Source organism: Cololabis saira, chromosome 15, assembly GCF_033807715.1.
Source record: "Cololabis saira isolate AMF1-May2022 chromosome 15, fColSai1.1, whole genome shotgun sequence".
Lineage (NCBI taxonomy): Eukaryota > Metazoa > Chordata > Actinopteri > Beloniformes > Belonidae > Cololabis > Cololabis saira.
In genome coordinates, this window is record NC_084601.1 from 5,456,910 (window position 1) to 5,477,870 (window position 20,961).

Sequence of the window (20,961 nt, forward strand, 5' to 3'; positions counted from 1 at the left end):
TTATGTTACCCCTAAATAGAATTAAGAAAAAAGGAAAGCCATATAATGGTCCAAATAACAGTCCTGGGGTGTGTGTGTCAGCCAATGTCAAACAGTCACAAATGAGCATCTGAATCCCTCCGTGTTGCTCCTGGGTAAGAGGAGCTTGTGGCTGAAGTTACTGACCAACTACACGGCTCAGTCTACGGGGCACGAGAGGGTTTTCTTCCCCCCCAGAATGACCTGGATTTTGTTCTTCATCCTCCTTTAAGCCACCGTTTCCAGATTGTCCAGATGCAGACCACCGGGCCAATGCTGGCTACCACAGATTGTTAAAAAGCTTTCAGCATTTTGGTGTGCACACTGAATGATCCGCGTCTCCTCAGAAAGAACAGACGAAGGTGCACAGCTATAGCACAAACCTGACAAAAAGACAGCACTCTAAACCCAAACAAAACACACACAGCAGTTAATAGATCAACAAACTCAACAGGTCTTCCTGTCTCATTCAATGAAAGACCAACAGTGCTCAAATTCCCAAAGAGGAAGAAACAGGTGTGTTTACTCAAACAATCAGAGAAACGGACAACAATTTACCCAGTGGACATTTTCCAATTTTATAAAGAAATCAATCAAAAGCCAAGAGAGAAATGTGTGAACTCTGCTTCAAAAGATGTGATTATTTCCACTCAATGACAGCTGCATTATCAAACAGGCCTTTATAAAGAATTAAAAACCAAAAGAATAAAGTGTCCTCACAGGAGAGACTCAACAGGTAAAAGAGGGAAAATAATTTACCACATTCTAATATTGTTAAACTTCCAATACAGATCATGTTTTTAAGTCTCCAAAGCAGAAATCTGATCCCTACATAAAGGCAGGTTAGAAAGACCTGCTGTTGTTTGCCGACATGCTGTAATAAAAAGATTTTACACATGGACTTTGGGTCACTCTTTTATAAAAACTCAATAATCTGTGAAATATGTCAATACTCTGGAGGGGAATAAATGGACAGGCTTTTACAAACTGAATGAAATGAAAATCAGGCAATGAATGAAAGATGAACAAAACCGTATTATAGACATTGATAATATTGTTAGGGAAGGGGGAAAAAACGACTTATGTGTGTGTGAATGCTAAGATTTATTAGTAGAGACTGTAACAATGGTAAGTCTGCGTTTAAAGATAACTATCAACTTAAATATAATAGATAACTACTATTTCAATTTATTAAAACGGTAGATTTTTTCTTTTTTTCCCCAACAGTAACATCTTATAAATTTGACTATCATAATGGAAATCACCCAATACCGCATTTTTGCAGTTTTCTTTAGTTTTGTTTATGAAAAAAAAAGAAATTCTGAAAAAATATGAATTTTACAAGATTTTAGAGGGAAAAAGACATATGAAATTAGGTAAATATCAAATGAATATTAAGTGTTGCACTGGCATTATTAAGCCAATCTCAATTCTTGAAATGATAAACGGTTGATCATTTTGTCACAGGTCTTCTGCAGGTTTGTGTTAATGATAATTAACTCAATAATGCACCACCAGACCAGGATACGCATTTGAATAAACAGACAGATTCCCTTCAGAAAGTGAAGCCACGAGACAGGCTCATTTACCGTGGTAGTAAATAATACATCCCCAAACAAAATAAGTAAGCTGTCTTGAGTAAATATTTAACTTCAACTAGTTTCCCTCCACTGACATCACACAGGCTGGATTCCCATTCACTTAGGAGGATCACACATTTTAAAATCCAAGGACAAACCAATATTAATTAAATCAAAATATTTTCACAATGTGGGTTATAAGGATCACACAAACACACTGTTTTTAAAGTCGCATGTGTTGAAATTCTGGGACATTGTCAAACTAAAAACTCTACAATCATATTCAAAGCGAGAACTGATTAACAGCTTAAGAAAACTCAAATATCCTATCTCAAAAAATTAGAATATTCTGGGAATCTTAATCTTAAACTGTAAACCATAATCAGCTATATTAAAATAATAAAAGGCTTGCAATATTTCAGTTGATTTGTAATGAATCCAGAATGTATGACTTTTTTTTTTTTTTTTTTTTTTTTAAATTGCATTACAGAAAATCAAGAACTTTATCACAATATTCTAATTTTCTGACAGTCCTGTATTTGTCTTAAACGCCAACTGTGGGGAAAAGAGTAATTTCATACGAAAAATACAATATTCTAATTTTCTGAGACAGTCCTGTATAGAATAAAAAAATAAATAAAAAAATAAAAATAAAAAAATCACTGACAGCACACGCTGTTTAATCAAGAGTAAAGGCTTATTTATGGTTACGCGTAAAACCTACGCAGAGCCTACGGCGTACGGTGTGCATCGCCGCGTACACTACGCCGTCGATTTACCGCAGAACCATAAATCATCTTTGAGCCACTTACATTTCCTCAGACACTTCATCCACTGCCGCACAATGAGGCTGTGGTACTTCTTGTTGTCGATGCACCACGTCGAGAGTCCCTGGATAGAGTCCATGGTGTTGCTCAGCCCTCGGAACTTCTTGTCCAGGGTGTTCTCCAGGGATCCCCCCGAAGCGGCTCCTGCTCCGGCTGCCATGTCCACTAGAGCCGGAGCGTTAGCCGCTTAGCTTAGCACTTAGCTTAGCATGTAGCTGATCGCAGCGCCAACGGGATCACATTGAGCAGCCGCCCATCTTCCAACGTAACTTTACAGAGAATGGTTTAGTTTATAATGTTTGCGGTCCCTTTTCTGTGTTCAGAAATTATTCAGCATGGCAATTCTGCAGCATAGCTGACTGTTAATCTGACCAGATACTCATGGTTAAAACTTAGCGCCTTACGACGTCCTGTAGGTGTTTACTCGTTGTCAGAGCGGCAGTGAGCGCATCCGCCACCCAGCACTGCAGCGCCGCCTAACGGCGCGGAGGGGAATTACGTCTATTAATCATGATTTGTTGTAATGGATTTTTTAGCGCCACCTGCTGTGTATTATTGGTAAGTTTGTTTTCTATGGACGCGCTGCTTACACTGCAAAAACTCAAAATCTTAAGAATATTTTTCTTATTTCTAGTTAAAATGTCTAATTTTTAGTCAAACAAATCTCATTACACTTAAAACCGAACATTTTTTTGCTTGTAATGAGAAGATAAATCTTGTTCCACTGGCAGATTTTCCTACTTATTTCAAGTGAAAATTTACTTGAAACAGGTGAGAATTGTCAAATAAGTTATTTTTCTGGTAATGACACTTGTTTTAAGTGTAATGAGATTTTTTGACTAAAAATGAGACATTTTAACTAGAAATAAGACAAATATTCTTGGTAAGATTTTGAGTTTTTGTAGTGTACGAAATGATTTGACAAATCACAGAAGAATTATGCTCAAAATATACGTCAAAATTGAAATAAACAATACTGGCATGCAGAATTTCCCCTTTATAAGTGTCGTGAATAAGCCTAACAATGCAAATAGACTACTAAAATGTAAATGCTTTTCCTTTTTTGGCATTTCCCGTTAAGATCGGTTGTGTCCATCTTATCTTGTCTTCGGCATCTTCCTTTGTCCCATCAGGAAACTGCAATATCCACTTAAACCACCTCCAGAAATGCTTTAAAAAGTCTCTAGTTATTATAGCTGACAGAGGAAGTTTCATTGCTGCTCTGTGTGTATAGTAGATTTTAGTGAATAATTATCTAATATATAGCAGTATAATACTATAAAGCAGTACTATACATACTGTATTCTGATATATAGTTAAAACTGAAAAACTAAAAGATTGACTGGCATATTTTAGACAAATTTGGACTGAAAGTGTATTTCATTCAAAATAGATCAATTTTAAAAATTCACAAACAGTTTTTCTTAAACAACCTTAGTCTTTTAATACAAATACATAAAAAAAATAACCATGATTATTACAATGTCATAAGCAATGTCAAAATAAATTGCATAAAACAGAGAAATTAAGAACAGCATTATTTGTCCCACATATAACCATGGGGTAAGAGTTGTGCTCTTATCCCACAAATAAAACAATGTAACAAAATTAAAGTGTACTGGAGGACACTACATTCACAAACACAAACTAACACTACACTATCATTCTCCACCCTGTGCTTAAATCTAGAAGTCAATAGTGATAAAGCCTGAGAAACATCTACACAAAAGCACATTTGGTTTATCGTGATACATATGGCAAATCATGTATATGTACTCACACACTCACACACACACACACGTATACACACACACATATAAATATAACCATTGTTATTATTAAATGCAGTTTCCAAATAATGTGTCTGAATGATTCAATGTCAGGCAAGCACATGATCACCTTTGTGCTTATCAGTAAATAAGTAAGGCTGACTGGTGATAAACCACCAAAGATGAGATGTCATTCAACGTGAATGATACCCAATTTAAAATATCATGATTCAAATTCCGATGGTATTAATATAAAAATTAAAATAAAAAAAACAAAGACAGAAATTATGTGTTCAGGAATGGAAATAGTTTGATTTATCCAATCTCCAAGATATTTCGTATTGCTTACTCAAAAATAAGAGTGTTGCCAATTTGATAACAGCAACTCAGTGGTACTAATCCATTTTAAATGCCTTTTTGGTGGCGACTGGACGTGGAACATTTCAAATGGATAGCAAGCCTCGTAATAAATCCTAAATTCCCTTTTAATTCCTAAACTGTTTCCCTTTCACAGAACCACACAAGTTTGACTTTGCACTGAATTCATCTGTAAGGTGCAACAAATAGCATCATAACTCTGCCGATCCAATTAAAAAAAGCCAACTGGTGCTTTTGTAAATAAAATTACAACTGCTTGATGTTCAGATATGTGCAACGTCTGCTCACCATCCAACATCTAAAGTGCAATTGCATTGATTCAAAATTACACAAGCTCACATATATATCAACTCATATTTTAAATAGTTAAATAAAACATTTAACTTTAAACTCTCTTTTAAAAAATAAAAAAAACAAGGTTTCTCACCATTTACTTAAAAAAAAGCAACTCAATAATTATTGGTCAGTAAAATCTCAGTGTTTTATCCATGCAACAACTCATTTTCTGAGTATAGGTGAAAGCAAATATGATGTGCCTGTGTTAAGTGACGTCTAAAAATAAAGTGGTTAAAAAAAACAAAGTCGTTGGAGCAGTAAGCTATGTATAGCATGACAATGCAAAATGCTTCGTTTGGCACATTTTGGCAGAGGCTACATGTCTAAACTTTGTTGTATGCTACAATCAGTCAGCTTGAAATGTTTTCCTAAAATTCTATTTTTACTCATTTTGTGGTCACAAAAATAATAGTGTTCTTATATTTGATGAATATAAGGGATACCATCCATAATATTAAAAAAAATACAGTCTAGTCAGACTGCATCAGCACATTTCACATGTAGTTATCGCCAAGGTCTTTCTCCCTTGTTATGCATACAAAAAATGAACCTCTTACGGACCTGGGAATAATATAGTGCAATAATGCATTAAAAAAACACACACATACTGGAGAGTTAAGGGTTAAAGAGTCTCTGTCTGCACTTCTCCTCCTCCTCCTCCTCCTCCGCTTTAATGTGCTGTTGTAGCTGTCATAATCGGGCTCTGTGCCCAACTTTATGCTTATGTAATTGGGTCCGCCCCCTGCCGGTCCTCTGGGTGGCATGGTGAGGCACCTCTACGTGATTGGAAGGTCAGCCTCGCCAGTTAAGGCGAGTGAGTTACGCTACCGGCGTTGCTTGAAGACACCGAACAGTCCTGCATGGCCGGACTGCCGCACAAGGAAATCTCAGAAGGCTTCAGATTCTTATTTTCCCTCCGGCTCCGTGAATACGGCGACGTGCTGAAAAGGACAGTCCTGTCTGTAAACCTGTAACCAGGTGCACAGCCGTCTCCCGCCGGCTCGGCCGGGTGTGTTTCCGCTGAAGTCTGCTTAGTAGGTAAAAGAGGAAGACATGTGGAGACGGTGTCGAAGGAAGTTGGAGCTTGACTTCTCTCGCGTTTTGCCGGCCGATGGTGGTTGTGCTTGGTTGGGAGTCTGCCATCGTCGTAGTTTGACCAGCTCAGTTTTCTCTTCTGCCATGGGAAAACAAAACTAAATATAAAAAACTGTGACAAAGGTCTAATAGGAAATTAACTTAGAAGAAGAATGTACACATGCATGAGATGAAATGACAACCTAAATTGGTTTTGTCGGTTTCTTTAGCATCTTTTCACTTTCTGTTTTCAGAGCTATCATTATTATTATTATCATTATTATTGCTATTATTATTAATATTACTATTATTATTATCATCATCATCATAATCATCATCATCATCATTATTACTATTATTATTATTATTTTGTGTAGACTTATGATACTTCATTTGTTCTTTTTGTATATTCTATTCTGTTAAAGGTGGGCAAGATAAGCTTTATGCTTCAAGCCCAGACCTTTTCGGTCAAAATAATCACAATGTTGACCAGGGAAAAACCTGTGTTATCTTGTTTGTTGATTTTTTTGTGTGATTTTTATGTTTGTGATTGACCGAAATAAATATTAACTAACTAACTATAACTTCTCTGACCATTTAAAAACCACTTAAAATGATGTGTGATCATCTCTGAATACTGTTGAACTAATACCAAACTAAGGAGCTCACCTTTACTGGCATGTGGAGCTGATTTTGATGCCACTGTCGTGTATATGTTGAACAGGTGGTCTGTTTTGGTGTGTCTGCGGACTTGAACGCCTCATGAGGGAACCAAATTCTCAGCAACATCTCTATCTGCAGCAGATTTTGAAGATATTTCTCTCTGTAGAAAAAAAGTTGAACAAAATCCAATATTAGGCATTTTGTGAATTAATAGTAATAATGATAATAATATCAGGTGAGTCCGGATGGTCTTACCCCATTTCAGGTTTCTGCAGGACTCCAATAATCCTCTGCAGCCTGTCTATGGCAACACTTGACTGGAAAGTGTTTAAACCTACCAATGCGGACAATTCAAAATGTTAATACAAAATGATTTGGAGCTTCAATTAAACTACATCATGTAAATGATGTAAGGTGTAACTTAGTCACGTACCTCTGTCAAATTTCCCGATCTTTAGTCCACGTAGAAGTTCCACCAAAGGATGAATAAACCTGTGCAAATCAGCACACTGGAAAAGTAAAGACACATTGATTACTTCCTCTGAACTGCTCTTTTTCTGGCAAAAACACACTGAAACAAAAGACCACGCTACGACTTTAAGATTTGCTCACCTTCTGAGCAAAGGCCAGATCCCCGGGTGTCGCTGACGGTGATCGCAGCGCGGCGGCTCCGGGAGAAAAGCCAGGGTCACGGGGTTGCGACTGGTCAGGGCAGAGGTCAGACCTCGAGCGCAGCTCCTCTGGATGAGTTGGGAAACTGATGAAACTTCCTGAATGTGTGATTCCGTCAGCAGCTGCGAGGGATCCTTTTAGTCCGCCGTCCCCCTCCCCGTCTGAGAAAACCTCCGCCTCGTCCTCGGTCTGCTCGCTCTCGCTGTGGAAGAAGCTCGGCGTGGAGGGCAGAGAGTCGTAGGACGGCCATTTGGAAGAACTCCCCAGAGAATTCATCTGTAGGAACAGACAATGTCGAGGAAAATTATTAAATCATTTCTGGGATGGCTGTCACAATCTATAGTCTCTTACTTTGTAGCACTATTGGTAGACTCAGTATACAGGACTGTCTCAGAAAATTAGAATATTGTGATTTTCTGTAATGCAATTAAAAAAAACAAAAATGTCATACATTCTGGATTCATTACAAATCAACTGAAATATTGCAAGCCTTTCATTATTTTAATATTGCTGATCATGACTTACAGTTTAAGAAAACTCTAATATCCTATCTCAAAAAATTTGAATATTCTAGGAATCTTAATCTTAAACTGTAAGCCATAATCAGCAATATTAAAATAATAAAAGGCTTGCAATATTTCAGTTGATTTGTAATGAATCCAGAATGTATGACATTTTAGTTTTTTTTAATTGCATTACAGAAAATAAAGAACTTTATCACAATATTCTAATTTTCTGAGACAGTCCTGTACATAAGACATATATTGCTCATGTTATAAATCCAAAAAACCCAACCAATATATCATCAGTTTAATTTAACGCAAATATAATCCAGTCAAGGTGAGTACAAAGTCCACTATCAACTGAACATAAACACACACAAAAAAGACTGGTGTAAATCCAGTCATCCAACTGGACCCATCAGACCTGGAAGTCTTTTAGATTAAATGTACAAAAGGAGTGATAATCAGGGAAGTCCCCGTGTTACACTCCTAACCGTGGTTGGGCCACCGAGTGAAATATAGAACAACAACAAAGCCACAGTCTAATCTAGGCACGTTTAAAAACAAGTGACCAGGAAATGTCTCATGTGAACAGTCCATGTCCATGTAAAAGGAGCTGGTGTTTACTGCTGCCGTCCCCAAATCTGGCACATTTCCATTACCTCGGTCAAAGTGATTAAACTAGTGTCTACGGCATCTTCAGCAGGTACGGGCCGGGTTATATTTGTTATATGGTAAATAAAAGCAGTGTAAGAGACATACACTCCATGCATTTTGTTGAAAAATAAAAAAATATTTTATAATATATATATATTTATATATAGACTTCAAAACTGTCACCGAAAACAGGGATGGAAATACAACAATTCTACGTGGAAGACTGTATTCTTTATTCTTCTCTATACTTCTTATTCTCTGCAGAAGAAAAACCTGTCCAGTTCAAACCAACTTTGACCCAATCAGCTCTCAACATCTGCATAGCACCATGGCCCATGAGCAAAGCACTGTTCTGTTTTGGGGACGACTGTACAGTATGTGAGCAACGCTCCGTATCATGCATGTTGGTTGAATTCCCCTCGTCTTTCAGGCTGCACGTGCACGGGCTGAGAACGATGCAACCATAAATCAGACCTTTTTGTAGATTGTCTAACTAATCTAAATGTTCCTATAAAAACAACCTGCAGTTATTACATTATTACAGGATAGCCAAGTTTGCAGCGTGATTGATGGTTTTTTAAGACTGAAGAGGATTCTAGTATGTAAAAATCATCTGTTTTATATTGGACTATATTTTTGTTTTCTACTAAAAAAAAAAACATGAAAGATGAACAGACATATAAGTTCCATATATATGTAAAGTTTGTGGCATTTGAAACACGTGCACCAATCGTGTGATACCAGGGTATCTGCAAGTAGACAAGCTTATCAATGTCAACTCATAACATCGTTAGAAAATGGTGTTTCTTCATTCCATCTTATTTTTTTCTAACAATTTATCAGTAATTACAATACTGATACTGACAGATCACCAAACAGTTTATATCGGCCGATAATATCGGCCTATGAATCAGCTTGACTCTCACTACAGTTGCCTGATAAATGAAAGTGTGCGATGCCTAAATGCTGCTTCCACGTCTAAAAAAGAGATGGCATCCCCTGACAATAGAGACAAAGGTAGACCGAAGATGAAAAGGTGACTTTGTGTCTATTAATTCACGTTAAAACAACATTAAATTAATAAAACTTAATATAAAGGTGAAATCTTATTCAAAAGCCATTTTCTAACCTGTTTTCCAACATTATTGAATTGAACTGACTGAACTGATATCTGGAGCCTTATTTCTGCATGTTTCCTTTAAATCATTCATCTGTGATCATTGCACATGTTTATAACTCTTCCGTACCAGTGCTACCACTTTGAATCAACCCTGAAATAAAAACGGTCAAAATCGTCCCCCCTTTCCATCCCTTATGTCATTTCATCAATGAATGTGGTTTTACTGCTATTTCAACATTTAGAGTCATCACCAGAAAAATAACACCAGAAAAATAACTTATTTGACAATTTTCACCTGTTTCAAGTACATTTTCACTTGAAATAAGTAGGAAAATCTGCCAGTGGGACAAGATTTATCTTCTCATTACAAGAAAAAAAATCTTGTTCCACTGGCAGATTTTTCTACTTATTTTAAGTGAAAATCTACTTGAAACAGGTGAAAATTGTTGTTCTTTCCAGTGATGAGTCTTGTTTTAAGTGTAATGAGATTTTTTTTTTTTACTAAAATGAGACATTTTAACTAGAAAATAAGACAAATATTCTTGTTAAGATTGTGAGTTTTTGCAGTGATCCATTTTACTTATCCTGTGAAGGACAGAGTCATATTGATAAGTTCAGAAAAGTGTTTTTTATTGTTGTGTTTTGATGTATTTGATGTAAGCCCAGTGGATATTTAAAGCTTACAGAAGGCTGCATTTAACTGCTGCTATGTCATTTCTGCAGTATTTCTGCAGGTGTTTTGGTCACTGCTATTATTTGTAATATATTAAATTATTTGTAATCAGCATAAATGATCTGTCCCCATATGATAAAATCCACCATCCCCCTGCCTTGTTTCTTTTTTACAACTCGAGTGCTGTGTGTATCAGATCAGGTGCCTAGAAGCATGTTAGGAGGGAATGATTTCCAGAGGGAACACGCCCCCCAACACACACGCCCCCCAACACACACGCCCCTCTCACACGCGCAGACCACTGTTCAAACGGAACCTGAGCCTTTCAGCCAATGAGTTTCCTCACATGTGTTTATACGAGTTTCACGTTGGAGCCCCATCTCCCAAACATTCAAGCTCAGGTTTCACATCAAAACTCCTGTTGTCTCCGGGTCAGATATCCAGCCTAATGTAAACTGAGTGACTTATCTTATAGTCCTAGTTAATATCCGTTATGATTACTTTAGTCATTTTGCTCATTTTAGGTTATTTATTTCAAATAAAAAATTAAAACATATACAGGACTGTCTCAGAAAATTAGAATATTGTGATTTTCTGTAATGCAATTACAAAAAACAAAAATGTCATACATTCTGGATTCATTACAAATCAACTGAAATATTGCAAGCCTTTTATTATTTTAATATTGCTGATCATGGCTTACAGCTTAAGAAAACTCAAATATCCTATCTCAAAAAATTAGAATATTCTGGGAATCTTAATCTTAAACTGTAAACCATAATCAGCAATATTAAAACAAAAAAAAGGCAATATTTCAGTTGATTTATAATGAATCCAGAATGTATGACATTTTTGTTTTTTTAAATTGCATTACAGAAAATAAAGAACTTCATCACAATATTCTAATTTTCTGAGACAGTCCTGTATTTGTATTAAACGCCAACTGTGGGAAAAAGAGTAATTTAATACAAAAAATAAACAGCTAAAATAAAATAAAACAATAAAAAGTGAAAGGGTTTTAACCTACCTTTATTTTGGGGATGAAACACACTAGTAAAAGCAGTGTAAAGTAACCGATCAGGGCTCTGGTTCCTGCAGAGCTGTTTCCTGCAGAGCGTCCTCCCCTCGTGTGCGTCTCCGTGGCCAGAGCGTCGACCCGGACAGGAGCCCCAGCTGAGCTCCGCACGTGCCAGCCGGCTGAGCAGCCGCAGATTGGCCGAAGGCCGCGTTCTGATTGGCTGACGGCTCCGGCCAATCGACGGCGTCCTGGCCGCTGATTGGCCGGCCCGTGTTCAGATCCTCCTGCACTGGGAAGCGAAGCACGTGTCGGTGGTGTGCATGGATGTATGGTGGTGTGGCACAGGGGGCGGGGCCGGCAGGAGGAACGGACAGCACGCGTAGCAGCTGCTAAAGACATTTGCTGTTCATAACAGATCACATTTGCCCCGTCTTAACACAAACGCTGTAGCAATGGGGGAACAAAGAGACAAAAGGACAGGGTTCTGGTGTTTTCTTTCCTAAAATGTAACATTTTTTCAGCGGTTTTTGCCTCCCACATTTAGTAAAATAAGTTATATATACATTTGCCTTTCTATTAGTATAAAATATGATGATCCAACCAAAAATAACAATATGATTTAACACTTAACTGACTATTTTTGAGGAAAAAATACAAGATTTTAAAGGCAGGCTTTCCTCTAAAATAGTTTATTTAAAATTATTATTATTATTATTTTATTAAATTATTTTTTTTACGTTGAAAACATGTTACATCCCTGTAATATACATACTGCCTATGAATACTTACACATTTGGGTCTGACCAAATGCGATAAATACACTTGTATGCTGTAGCAATAACAAATACACAGTTATCCTTTAAAATGTATCTAAACAATACTTGAGGATCTAGTTTCTTTTGTTGTTGGACTCATTGTTAAAAGATTCACTAATGAGTCATAGGCCTATTAAAGCCTTCACATAAAGCTCCGAAGAGAGTCTTATGCAATTACATAATAAGATATAGGCTGTAGGAATGAATCACTTCTTTAGTCACATGCAGAATAGGGTGCCGCATGCAAAAGGATCATCTTGGTTTGCCTGTTACAAAATGTGCTTGTTTATAATCAGGAATCTTATTATGAAATGGCTATGGTGATAGATTGTAAAATGAAAGTAAAAAGAAGGTTATATAATTGTCTGCACGAGAGTTTGAGTTCCAACATATCTCAAGACTAGATTTGAAGAAAGGCTGGACTAGAGTTTCCTGACAGACTATAGGGTGTACAAATCAGAGGATGAGGGATTTTTCTTTTCTTTTTTTATGGGTCACTCTTGCAGCAGGCTCGACACGTTCCTACGCTTGCAAAGTTACATTTAGTGCTAGATTTCTGTGATTGCAACATTTCGTACTGTTTGCAAACATTGATGACAAGCACTCTCAGCTGACAAACAAACAGCGGTGGACAAATCAAAGCCTCAGTATTCAGAAAAATTTGTGCTGGTTATATTATGTAATATCTTTGCAGATTTATGATTTTTTTTAACTAAAACTGTTTTAAACAACACCTTTATCAAAAAAAAACAGGTGTTATGATTTACTTCTTATGAAAATGTGATGAGATGTTGTAAATTGTTGGGATATTTCAACTACGTGTTATGGTTTGTTGTGCACTATAGCCACATTTGCAGATTTTTGCAACAAGCACATTAACACATTTCACAAAATGACCATACAGCCTATTTTAAATAGAAAGCTCAGCAACCATAAGCATAAAATCCTCATATGCACTTATATTTTTCATAAAAGAAAAGCTGTGGAGCTATTGAAAGGGTCAAAAACATGTTGTCTGTCTGTTCCCACAATGTTTCACCGGTGGAAATATACTCACCTCTCTTACTGAGAAATCATAGATTCATATTTACTTCTAAGTGAAATGTCATCATCTCTACTCAACAATTTTTTTTTTCTTAAAGAAACACTTTTATGTTTTAAAAGGTTATGCTTTCACCACAGTCAAAAATGGAAATAATAGTTTTTCAGGGGGCTTTCAGATTCCATTTCAAATTAACATATTATTACACTCCCTGCAATATTTTCACAATATCTATGACATGACACCGAATCATAGCATAAGATGTATAAATCCTTTTTAAAGTCATTAGGAAATACATAGTACTCTGATTAAGTGTGATGCTGCCAAACGTGCTCAAGGAACAACATATATAAATCAAATTAGCATCAAACCCAGGCAATGAAAATAATTTAATTCAGGCTCAACAAGGAAAAAGCAGAAGCCTGAAGGCAAAAGCCACAAACAATTAAGAAAAATCTCTTTCCAAAGAGAAATTCAAATATCTATTATCTATATTTTCACATTACATATTGAATAAAGACTGTTATTCATCATTGCAGCCTCTTTTATAAATAGGAAGCAAAGTCGAATCGGAAAAGACGTCAAAGAAGTTGTTTCTTGTGCGTCAATTCAAAATTAATTTCCTTTTACAAAGATGTTTTACTTCCTCAATATCCCCACTAATAATACACTATAATTGTAACGTTATGTTTCTACAGAATGATCAAATACCTTGTCTCCCTCCCAGGGTTGCAACATCTCCAAATCCAGAACAATCAGCCGTTGATCTGCGTTACAACTGCACTGTATGAGCTAAATCAGCAATAATACTGTTCAATACTGCAGTAACTATCAATAGTTTAAAATTTGCTGTTCAGTTCATTTGTACTCTTGGTATAGTAAATGCAATACCAACAGAGCTCAAACATTAAAACGCCTCTACCCACATAGTAAATTATTCCAAAAGTGCTTTTATAAGAGTTTATTTTTGCATCACAATTTGACTCGGTTCAATTAATCACTGCAATAATTGAGGAACAAAGAATTTAATCAACTGTAAATTAAATGATAACATGCTTGACATGTTTTTGATAATAAAATGCTTATGAAATTAGTTAACTCCAACTTAAATATTTTTCAAGAAACTTTCTTCCTCCAACATTTATCCACACTTGAAAAATTGTATTACAAATCATGTAGGAACACTCATATGAACAAAACCCAAACGTATGGCGAGATGCCACTAGACTTTATTTGTTTATAACATTAGGCGACCTGATCCTTTAAAAGGCCCATCTTTGAGTATTAAATACAGGTCATCTACCTGAAGCTCCAGTTTTGGGAGTTTGTGTGGAGATATAAACACCACATTGTACAGTAGTGACGCTGAATGAACCAAACCCTCATTTACATGCACAAAAAAAACATCTGCAACAAAGTTGTTGGTTAAATCAAAAGTCTGAGTATTATTTTCAAAGTTGAGAGAAGAAATTGCCATCAATACCCATTTACACAATTGTTTTTGATGTTATACAACTTGAGCACTCTGCAGTCACTATTGTGAAAATGTTCCAAAGTCCCTTTTCCTCCTTCCACTTGGTCCGGTCGATCCACAGATGACGTCCTTTCTTAAACTCCATCCTCTAGCAGCCCACCCAGGGATCTTCTCTATTTGTCCTAGAGACGAAGTTAATTTTTCGGGCCATTTCCATGTTGTATATTTGCTTGCATCGCTCATGGTTCTTCCTCTGTCGTTCTTGGCAGGGCTTCTCGAAGTAGCGCTTGCGCTTCACCGCGTCCATAATTCCATCATTGGTCAGGGCCCTGAAGGAGGAGTAAAAAATTAGTGAATAGCTGGTTGTGGAAAGAGCCATTTCTACAGTTAAACAGAAATCACTAAAATAACACTGGCAGAGCAGTTCTATTATTATGATTGAAAGACACATGTTCTGCATTGCTTCACAGTGCTAAATATAGCAAAATGCAGCCATGATCTGCTGTAGAAACCCTGAAAATGGGGTAGATGTTTTTTTTAAATTACTTGGGGATAATATATTATACACTCAAACTAAAAAGCCATTTTAACTCACAAATACAGAATCTTATATTTCAAAAGTAGCAGTAGTAGGGCTTGACTCATTAAAAACTTGGAATTTTCACATTAAAACACAATCAGATTCTTGTATACTTCAAAATAATATCCACGAATCAATAAGATAAGTGTGTATATAAAAATATATAAGCCATAAACCATATATTTTTAAAAGCACATCAAAAGAAAAGATATCAATATGAATTTCAAACATGATATTGCAAATTGAAGCTCTTCTAGGTCTAGATGTGGATCTGAAACTGCGTTGAAACATGCTTTGCATCAACGCTGCAAGATAACTGTGTTTTTATGTGTGGATGCATGTATTTTTCTTTCCACTTTTCGTGTGCAAGTGCGATTAAAGTCAGTATAAACAGTGCTGCGAGGTGTGCCGTTGATTTTCTTCTGTTAACGTACAATAAAAACATTCAAAGTGAGGTTAAAAGCGCCCCTTTGCTCCAATACAGGACTGTCTCAGAAAATTAGAATATTGTGATTTTCTGTAATGCAATTACAAAAACAAAAATGTCATACATTCTGGATTCATTACAAATCAACTGAAATATTGCAAGCCTTTTATTATTTTAATATAGCTGATCATGGCTTACAGCTTAAGAAAACTCAAATATCCTATCTCAAAAAATTAGAATATTCTAGGAATCTTAATCTTAAACTGTAAGCCATAATCAGCAATATTAAAATAATAAAAGGCTTGCAATATTTCAGTTGATTTGTAATGAATCCAGAATGTATGACATTTTAGTTTTTTTTTTTTTTTTTTTTTAAATTGCATTACAGAAAATAAAGAACTTCATCACAATATTGTAATTTTCTGAGACAGTCCTGTACATTTCCATTACATTTTCCTCTTTACAGATGAGGCTTCGCCACTATATAAACATACCGGACGCGTTAACGCGGAAACGCTACGAGTACGAGCCCTATTGGGGTTGAATGTACCCCAACTTTTACTTGTAGTTATAGGCTTGCATAATGATTTCATCCCCATTTACCGATGGTTTACTGCGTTTTTTCTACCATCAGATATTACATAAAGACAATAAAAGCCCTGAGCTGTTGTGTCTACTGCGCAGGCGCAGCCCTGTGACATTGAACACAACACCGACCCGTCCAGCGGGAGCTCGTCTCTCCCGTGATTGAAACAAAACTGATACTAAAGGTTAACTGGATTAAGTTTGACCTGTTTAAAATCTTGTACGCCGCGTCGATGTTACCATCTTGAACCATGACTGTCCGAGCGATGAAACGCATATGCCTCGACATGATGAGAGGAATTCTTCTTTAATTATGTTCCGGGCAGGAACACGTAATGACAAAGGTTCCGTGTGCAACAACACCTCGTGTAACTCAACGCCAGGCGTCGCTTCACTGGATTTGGTCGTAAATTGGGATTACTTTACAACCCTTTACTACAGGCAAAACCACCATATCTTGTTTGATATTATTGATTAATGCTTTCCACAATGACTGCTAGAGCTGTTATCTAATATAAATAGCTTTGTTTAACATTTCCAGTAAGATAACACTGTACAACTGAATTGACTTGGTCAGTTTAATGTCACATGTTTAATGATCTAAAATGTTATAACACTCAAAAAAAGCACAATTTATGTAGTAAAATGTGTGATTATATATTTTTACCCCTTGAAGTTATTGTGTTAAAAAACATGGACCTCAAAGGACAGAGTAAATGCAACAAAAGGCAGTAAATATTGAATTGCTCTAACTGAAATCTGATGTGTTAATCATTAGTGCACACACTCACCTTCATGACAGAGATGCACACGTTTTCCATATATTTAAAATTCTATAAACACTTTAATTGAGTTTGCAAACAACTTTACCCTGGATTCAAGTTGCTGTTATCTGACAAAGGTTACAGTTTTCATTTTTGATTCATATAGAATCTAACTGATGTTGACCTTTGATTATAATCAACCATTTTAGAATATCCACAGATATTTATGATGTCATTGTTTTTCCACATTATCACACTTGGAAGCTTTGCTTCACTGGTGGAGTTATGCATTCCTGACTGACAGTCCTGACCACGCTCCCACCAAACCAGACATAATCTAAATCTTTTTTGACAGGATCTTTGATGCTGTCCGTACAGATTGGTGTCATGGAGAGGCCCTCACTCTGTTTCAGGTGTACCCTGTCTGAAGCACTTTGATTTTTCAAAGCTAAATAGTCCAAGTAGCACAATGTTTTCTGCACAATTCGGAATAAATGAACGCATATATTCACAATAATGCAATTCAAATCACTTTGATGTTTGTCAAATTTACAGGACTGTCTCAGAAAATTAGATTATTGTGATAAAGTTCTTTATTTTCTTTTAATGCAATTCAAAAAAACAAAAATGTCATACATTCTGGATTCCTTACAAATCAACTGAAATATTGCAAGCCTTTTATTATTTTAATATTGCTGATTATGGCTTACAGTTTAAGATTAAGATTCCCAGAATATTCTAATTTTTTGAGATAGGATATTTGAGTTTTCTTAAGCTGTAAGCCATGATCAGCAATATTAAAATAATAAAAGACTTGCAATATTTCAGTTGATTTGTAATGAATCCAGAATGCATGACATTTTAGCAATACAAAAAATGAAGGACTTCATCACAATATTCAAATTTTCTGAGACAGTCCTGTAAATGTCTTGACTGCTGCATCCATGGTAAGGATATATTTTTATTGTGGGGCGGCAGTAGCTCAGGTGGCAGAGCGGGTCGTCCAATGATCGGAAGGTCGGCGGTTCGAATCCCGCTCTGTCCCAGTTTGCTGTCGTAGTGTCCTTGGGCAAGACACCTTACCCACCTTGCCCCGTGTGAATGTGTATGAATGTCGGAGGGGCCGTTTGGCGCGATATGGCAGCCACGCTTCCGTCATTCTGCCCCAGGGAAGCTGTGGCTACAAACGTAGTTTACCACCACCAGAGAGGATGGGTATGAATGAATAATGATCTCTGTAAAGCGCTCTGGGTGCCTTGAAGGGCGCTATATAAATCCAAGTCATTATTATTATTTTCATTTTAATATTCTGTGTTCAACTGGCATATTGCTTTTGTCCAGACGTATAATTTCATTTAGTCTGTATGTCATTATGTAAATGAAAAGCTTTGACTCTTGTGGTAGTCCTCTGTGTTTTCTGCAGTATTAAAACCCTCCACTTGGGGCTCTGGATGGCTCAGTGGGTTGAACAGGTGCCATTTACAGAGGCTGTAGTGAAGTCCTCATGCATGCAGCGTAGGTTCAAGTCCTGGCCTGTAACTCCTTACTGCATGTATTCCCCCCTCTCCGTACCCATTTCCTGTCTTCTTTTAAAAAAAAACTCCACTTTTATTTCAGATCAGAGAACTAAACGTTGTTATGGTTGGTATAATGCAGTGTTTCTCAATCCTGGTCCTCGTGGGCCCCTGTCCTGCATGTTTTAGATGTTTCCCTGCACCAACACACCTGATTGTAATTAATGGTCCTCATTAGCTTGTCACCAAGGTCTGCACAACTCTGTTGATGACACAGGTACTTTTATCACGTGTGTTGAAGCAGGGTAGCATCAAAGGGCCAATCCCAATGTTCCCCCTACTTTCTACCACTAGCCCTCTCCCACTACCACTTCACCCTAAAAATGAAGCCACAAACCGTAGGGCCCTTGTAATCTTCCCTAGGGATTGGGACACCACTTGCTCCGTCACTGCGTGGTTTACGTTCAGGTACGTAAGCGACTGCTTAGTTACGTTTGCACATACGTCACACCATATCAGGAAGCCCAGAGCTAAAAGCTGTTTTAATTTCCGCTGTAGCGCTGTTAATATGCCACTTTATTAAGGTTTAATATTTTTTCAGGCGTAAAAGTAACCGTTAAGATCCCCAACCTGGGCTCAGTTTATCCAAATAACGCCTGTTAAGAAATTTGCACCAATGTTTTCAGGATGAGAAGAGCCTTAAATCAACGCAGCGCCTACGGTGTAGGTTACGCGGCGACGCGCACCGTATGGCGCGCGGTGTAACGCGGAACCATAAATCAGCCTTTATTCTGGCGAGATCTGAAGATACAACACAACAACGAGCAAGCGAGTGATTATGTACATTCATTGAGTGAATATTATGAAAGTAAAATATATATTTCTCGCTAGAAATGTAATCAAAACGCATTTTTATGCAGAAACTAACTCAAAATATTGATTTTATTCACTAAAAATGAGAAATCTCCGCTATGTTTTTTTGTTTGATTCGGTATGCAAATGACGACGTAAAGCATTCTGGGAAATTTTTCTGGCCCTCGGTCAGCAGAGTCAGCATCTGAAATCCCTCGCTGTGAAGGGCTAGATTGATACACACTAGCCCTCGATATGTCCACTACCACTACATGCAAAGAGGAATTGGGACACCACTACCCTCACGGGAACGTGCAAAATTTAGGGGTAGGGATGAAAAGTAGGTGTGGGACTGGCCCTAAGTCATGCAGGACAGGGGCCCATGAGGACCAGGATTGAGAAACACTGGTATAATGGGAGATTGCTTTCAGGGGAATCATAGATTTCTCAAGCTACATCTGTTGTCATAGCAACGGGAACCACAGTGTCCTGTGTTATTCTGTCATCGTGTCCATTCTCCTCTTCCTCTCCTGAGCCCCGAGCTGCCGTTGCCGTCTGCATGTCTGAGTCTGAGGTCAGGTAGCGGTGAGGCAAGGTGGATCTAATTTGCACTCAAAAATCCTTTCACGTATCCTTTATTTGCATAAAACAAGCCAATGAGTTTAATTCGCTTAATGTTGCTTTGACTTTACACAGTACTCTACCTGTATGGGGCCACTGGGAGAGACAGTTACAAAACCTGAGCAGCTAAATATCCTCGCTCCTTTTGTTGAGTGAATGCTGTGCATCATGTTTCCAGGGGCGTCTCTTCTGACCAGGAGCCGATGAAATATTTCTGGCAGCGAATAAGTGGGTTTGTGAGAGAAAGAAGAAAAGGAGACAGAATAACTTAAACAAATGCCACAAAAGGCTCTGCCAACAAGTTATGTTTCTCTTTCAGTGCTCAAAGAAAACATATCTCACTGACAATGCTTGAGAGCAGATAAATAATGTATGACTTTATTTTACTAAAGCAGTTTCAGCTGCTCCATCTACCTGTTGCTATGGCGACACTTAGGTAGAGTGGCTAGACTGTCCATCTGACATTACAGGCAGCACTGTTTAACTACACAACTGGAATTCCAGAGTTCCCAGGAGCAAAAAAAAAATTCCCAGCAATTATAACATACATGTGGCAGTCCAAATAACAAATTGTTGAGGCACCACAGAAGAGCGCAGGGAAACTCAACCAACAGGGCAGCGATGGGGGAGGACAGACAGGACGCATAGGAGAAAGAGGTGTGGATAATGACACTAAAACAGACCACTGAAGGAGTTAAAACCAAAGAAATCACACAGAAGGTTAAAACACCTTCTAAGTAAAACAGGAACTCCAACTGCAAACAAAACAGGAGTTCAACAAGAGCAAAAACACAAGTAGGTCAAGACTAAAACATCCCACAACAGGTGAGCAAGATTTACATAAACATAAATCCTCTATGTTCAAAATACTGAATAATATGTTTTCAGCTTGCATGCAAATAATAACTAATCCCAGTCATTGAGCAACGTTTTCATATTCACAACTGTAATGCAGTCACCTTGCATGTGTATAGCTATAATCACATTATATATGTTATA

General features: G+C 37.2%; 3 protein-coding genes across 5 annotated transcripts in view; all 3 read right to left on the reverse strand.

The window, feature by feature from the left end:
- rprd2a (regulation of nuclear pre-mRNA domain containing 2a) overlaps positions 1-2,854 on the reverse strand; it is a 28,243-nt gene extending 25,389 nt beyond the window's left edge. For all 3 annotated transcript variants that reach the window (XR_009784182.1, XR_009784183.1, XM_061742221.1), the window contains exon 1: positions 2,411-2,854. Coding sequence is in view for 1 of the 3 variants with exons in the window: in XM_061742221.1 (XP_061598205.1) it covers positions 2,411-2,585 (175 nt within the window). In the remaining 2 variants the exon portion in view is untranslated. The remainder of the gene's footprint in view (positions 1-2,410) is intronic.
- Positions 2,855-3,863: 1,009 nt separating this feature from the next.
- On the reverse strand, positions 3,864-11,415 carry ciarta (circadian associated repressor of transcription a). Its single transcript, XM_061741769.1, has 6 exons — positions 11,298-11,415; positions 7,258-7,593; positions 7,079-7,154; positions 6,901-6,979; positions 6,652-6,805; positions 3,864-6,082 (listed from the first exon to the last, which is right to left on the reverse strand). The coding sequence occupies exons 2-6, from the start codon at positions 7,591-7,593 to the stop codon at positions 5,714-5,716; spliced, it is 1,014 nt and encodes a 337-aa protein (XP_061597753.1). The 5' UTR covers positions 11,298-11,415; the 3' UTR covers positions 3,864-5,713.
- A 2,943-nt stretch (positions 11,416-14,358) lies between these two features.
- Positions 14,359-16,538, reverse strand: mrps21 (mitochondrial ribosomal protein S21). Its single transcript, XM_061741770.1, has 2 exons — positions 16,418-16,538; positions 14,359-14,948 (listed from the first exon to the last, which is right to left on the reverse strand). Exons 1-2 carry the CDS (start codon positions 16,498-16,500, stop codon positions 14,768-14,770), a joined length of 264 nt encoding a protein of 87 aa, XP_061597754.1. The 5' UTR covers positions 16,501-16,538; the 3' UTR covers positions 14,359-14,767.
- Positions 16,539-20,961: the final 4,423 nt, after the last annotated feature.

Coding starts and splice junctions, on each gene's coding strand:
- mrps21 (XM_061741770.1), bottom strand. CDS start 16,500: ATGTCGAGGCATATGCGTTTCATCGCTCGGACAGTCATGGTTCAAGAT. Junction 14,949..16,417: donor GCGTACAAGATTTTAAACAG/GTCAAACTTAAT, acceptor CTCCTCCTTCAG/GGCCCTGACCAATGATGGAA.
- ciarta (XM_061741769.1), bottom strand. CDS start 7,593: ATGAATTCTCTGGGGAGTTCTTCCAAATGGCCGTCCTACGACTCTCTG. Junction 7,155..7,257: donor ATCTGGCCTTTGCTCAGAAG/GTGAGCAAATCT, acceptor TTACTTTTCCAG/TGTGCTGATTTGCACAGGTT. Junction 6,980..7,078: donor GATCGGGAAATTTGACAGAG/GTACGTGACTAA, acceptor CCGCATTGGTAG/GTTTAAACACTTTCCAGTCA.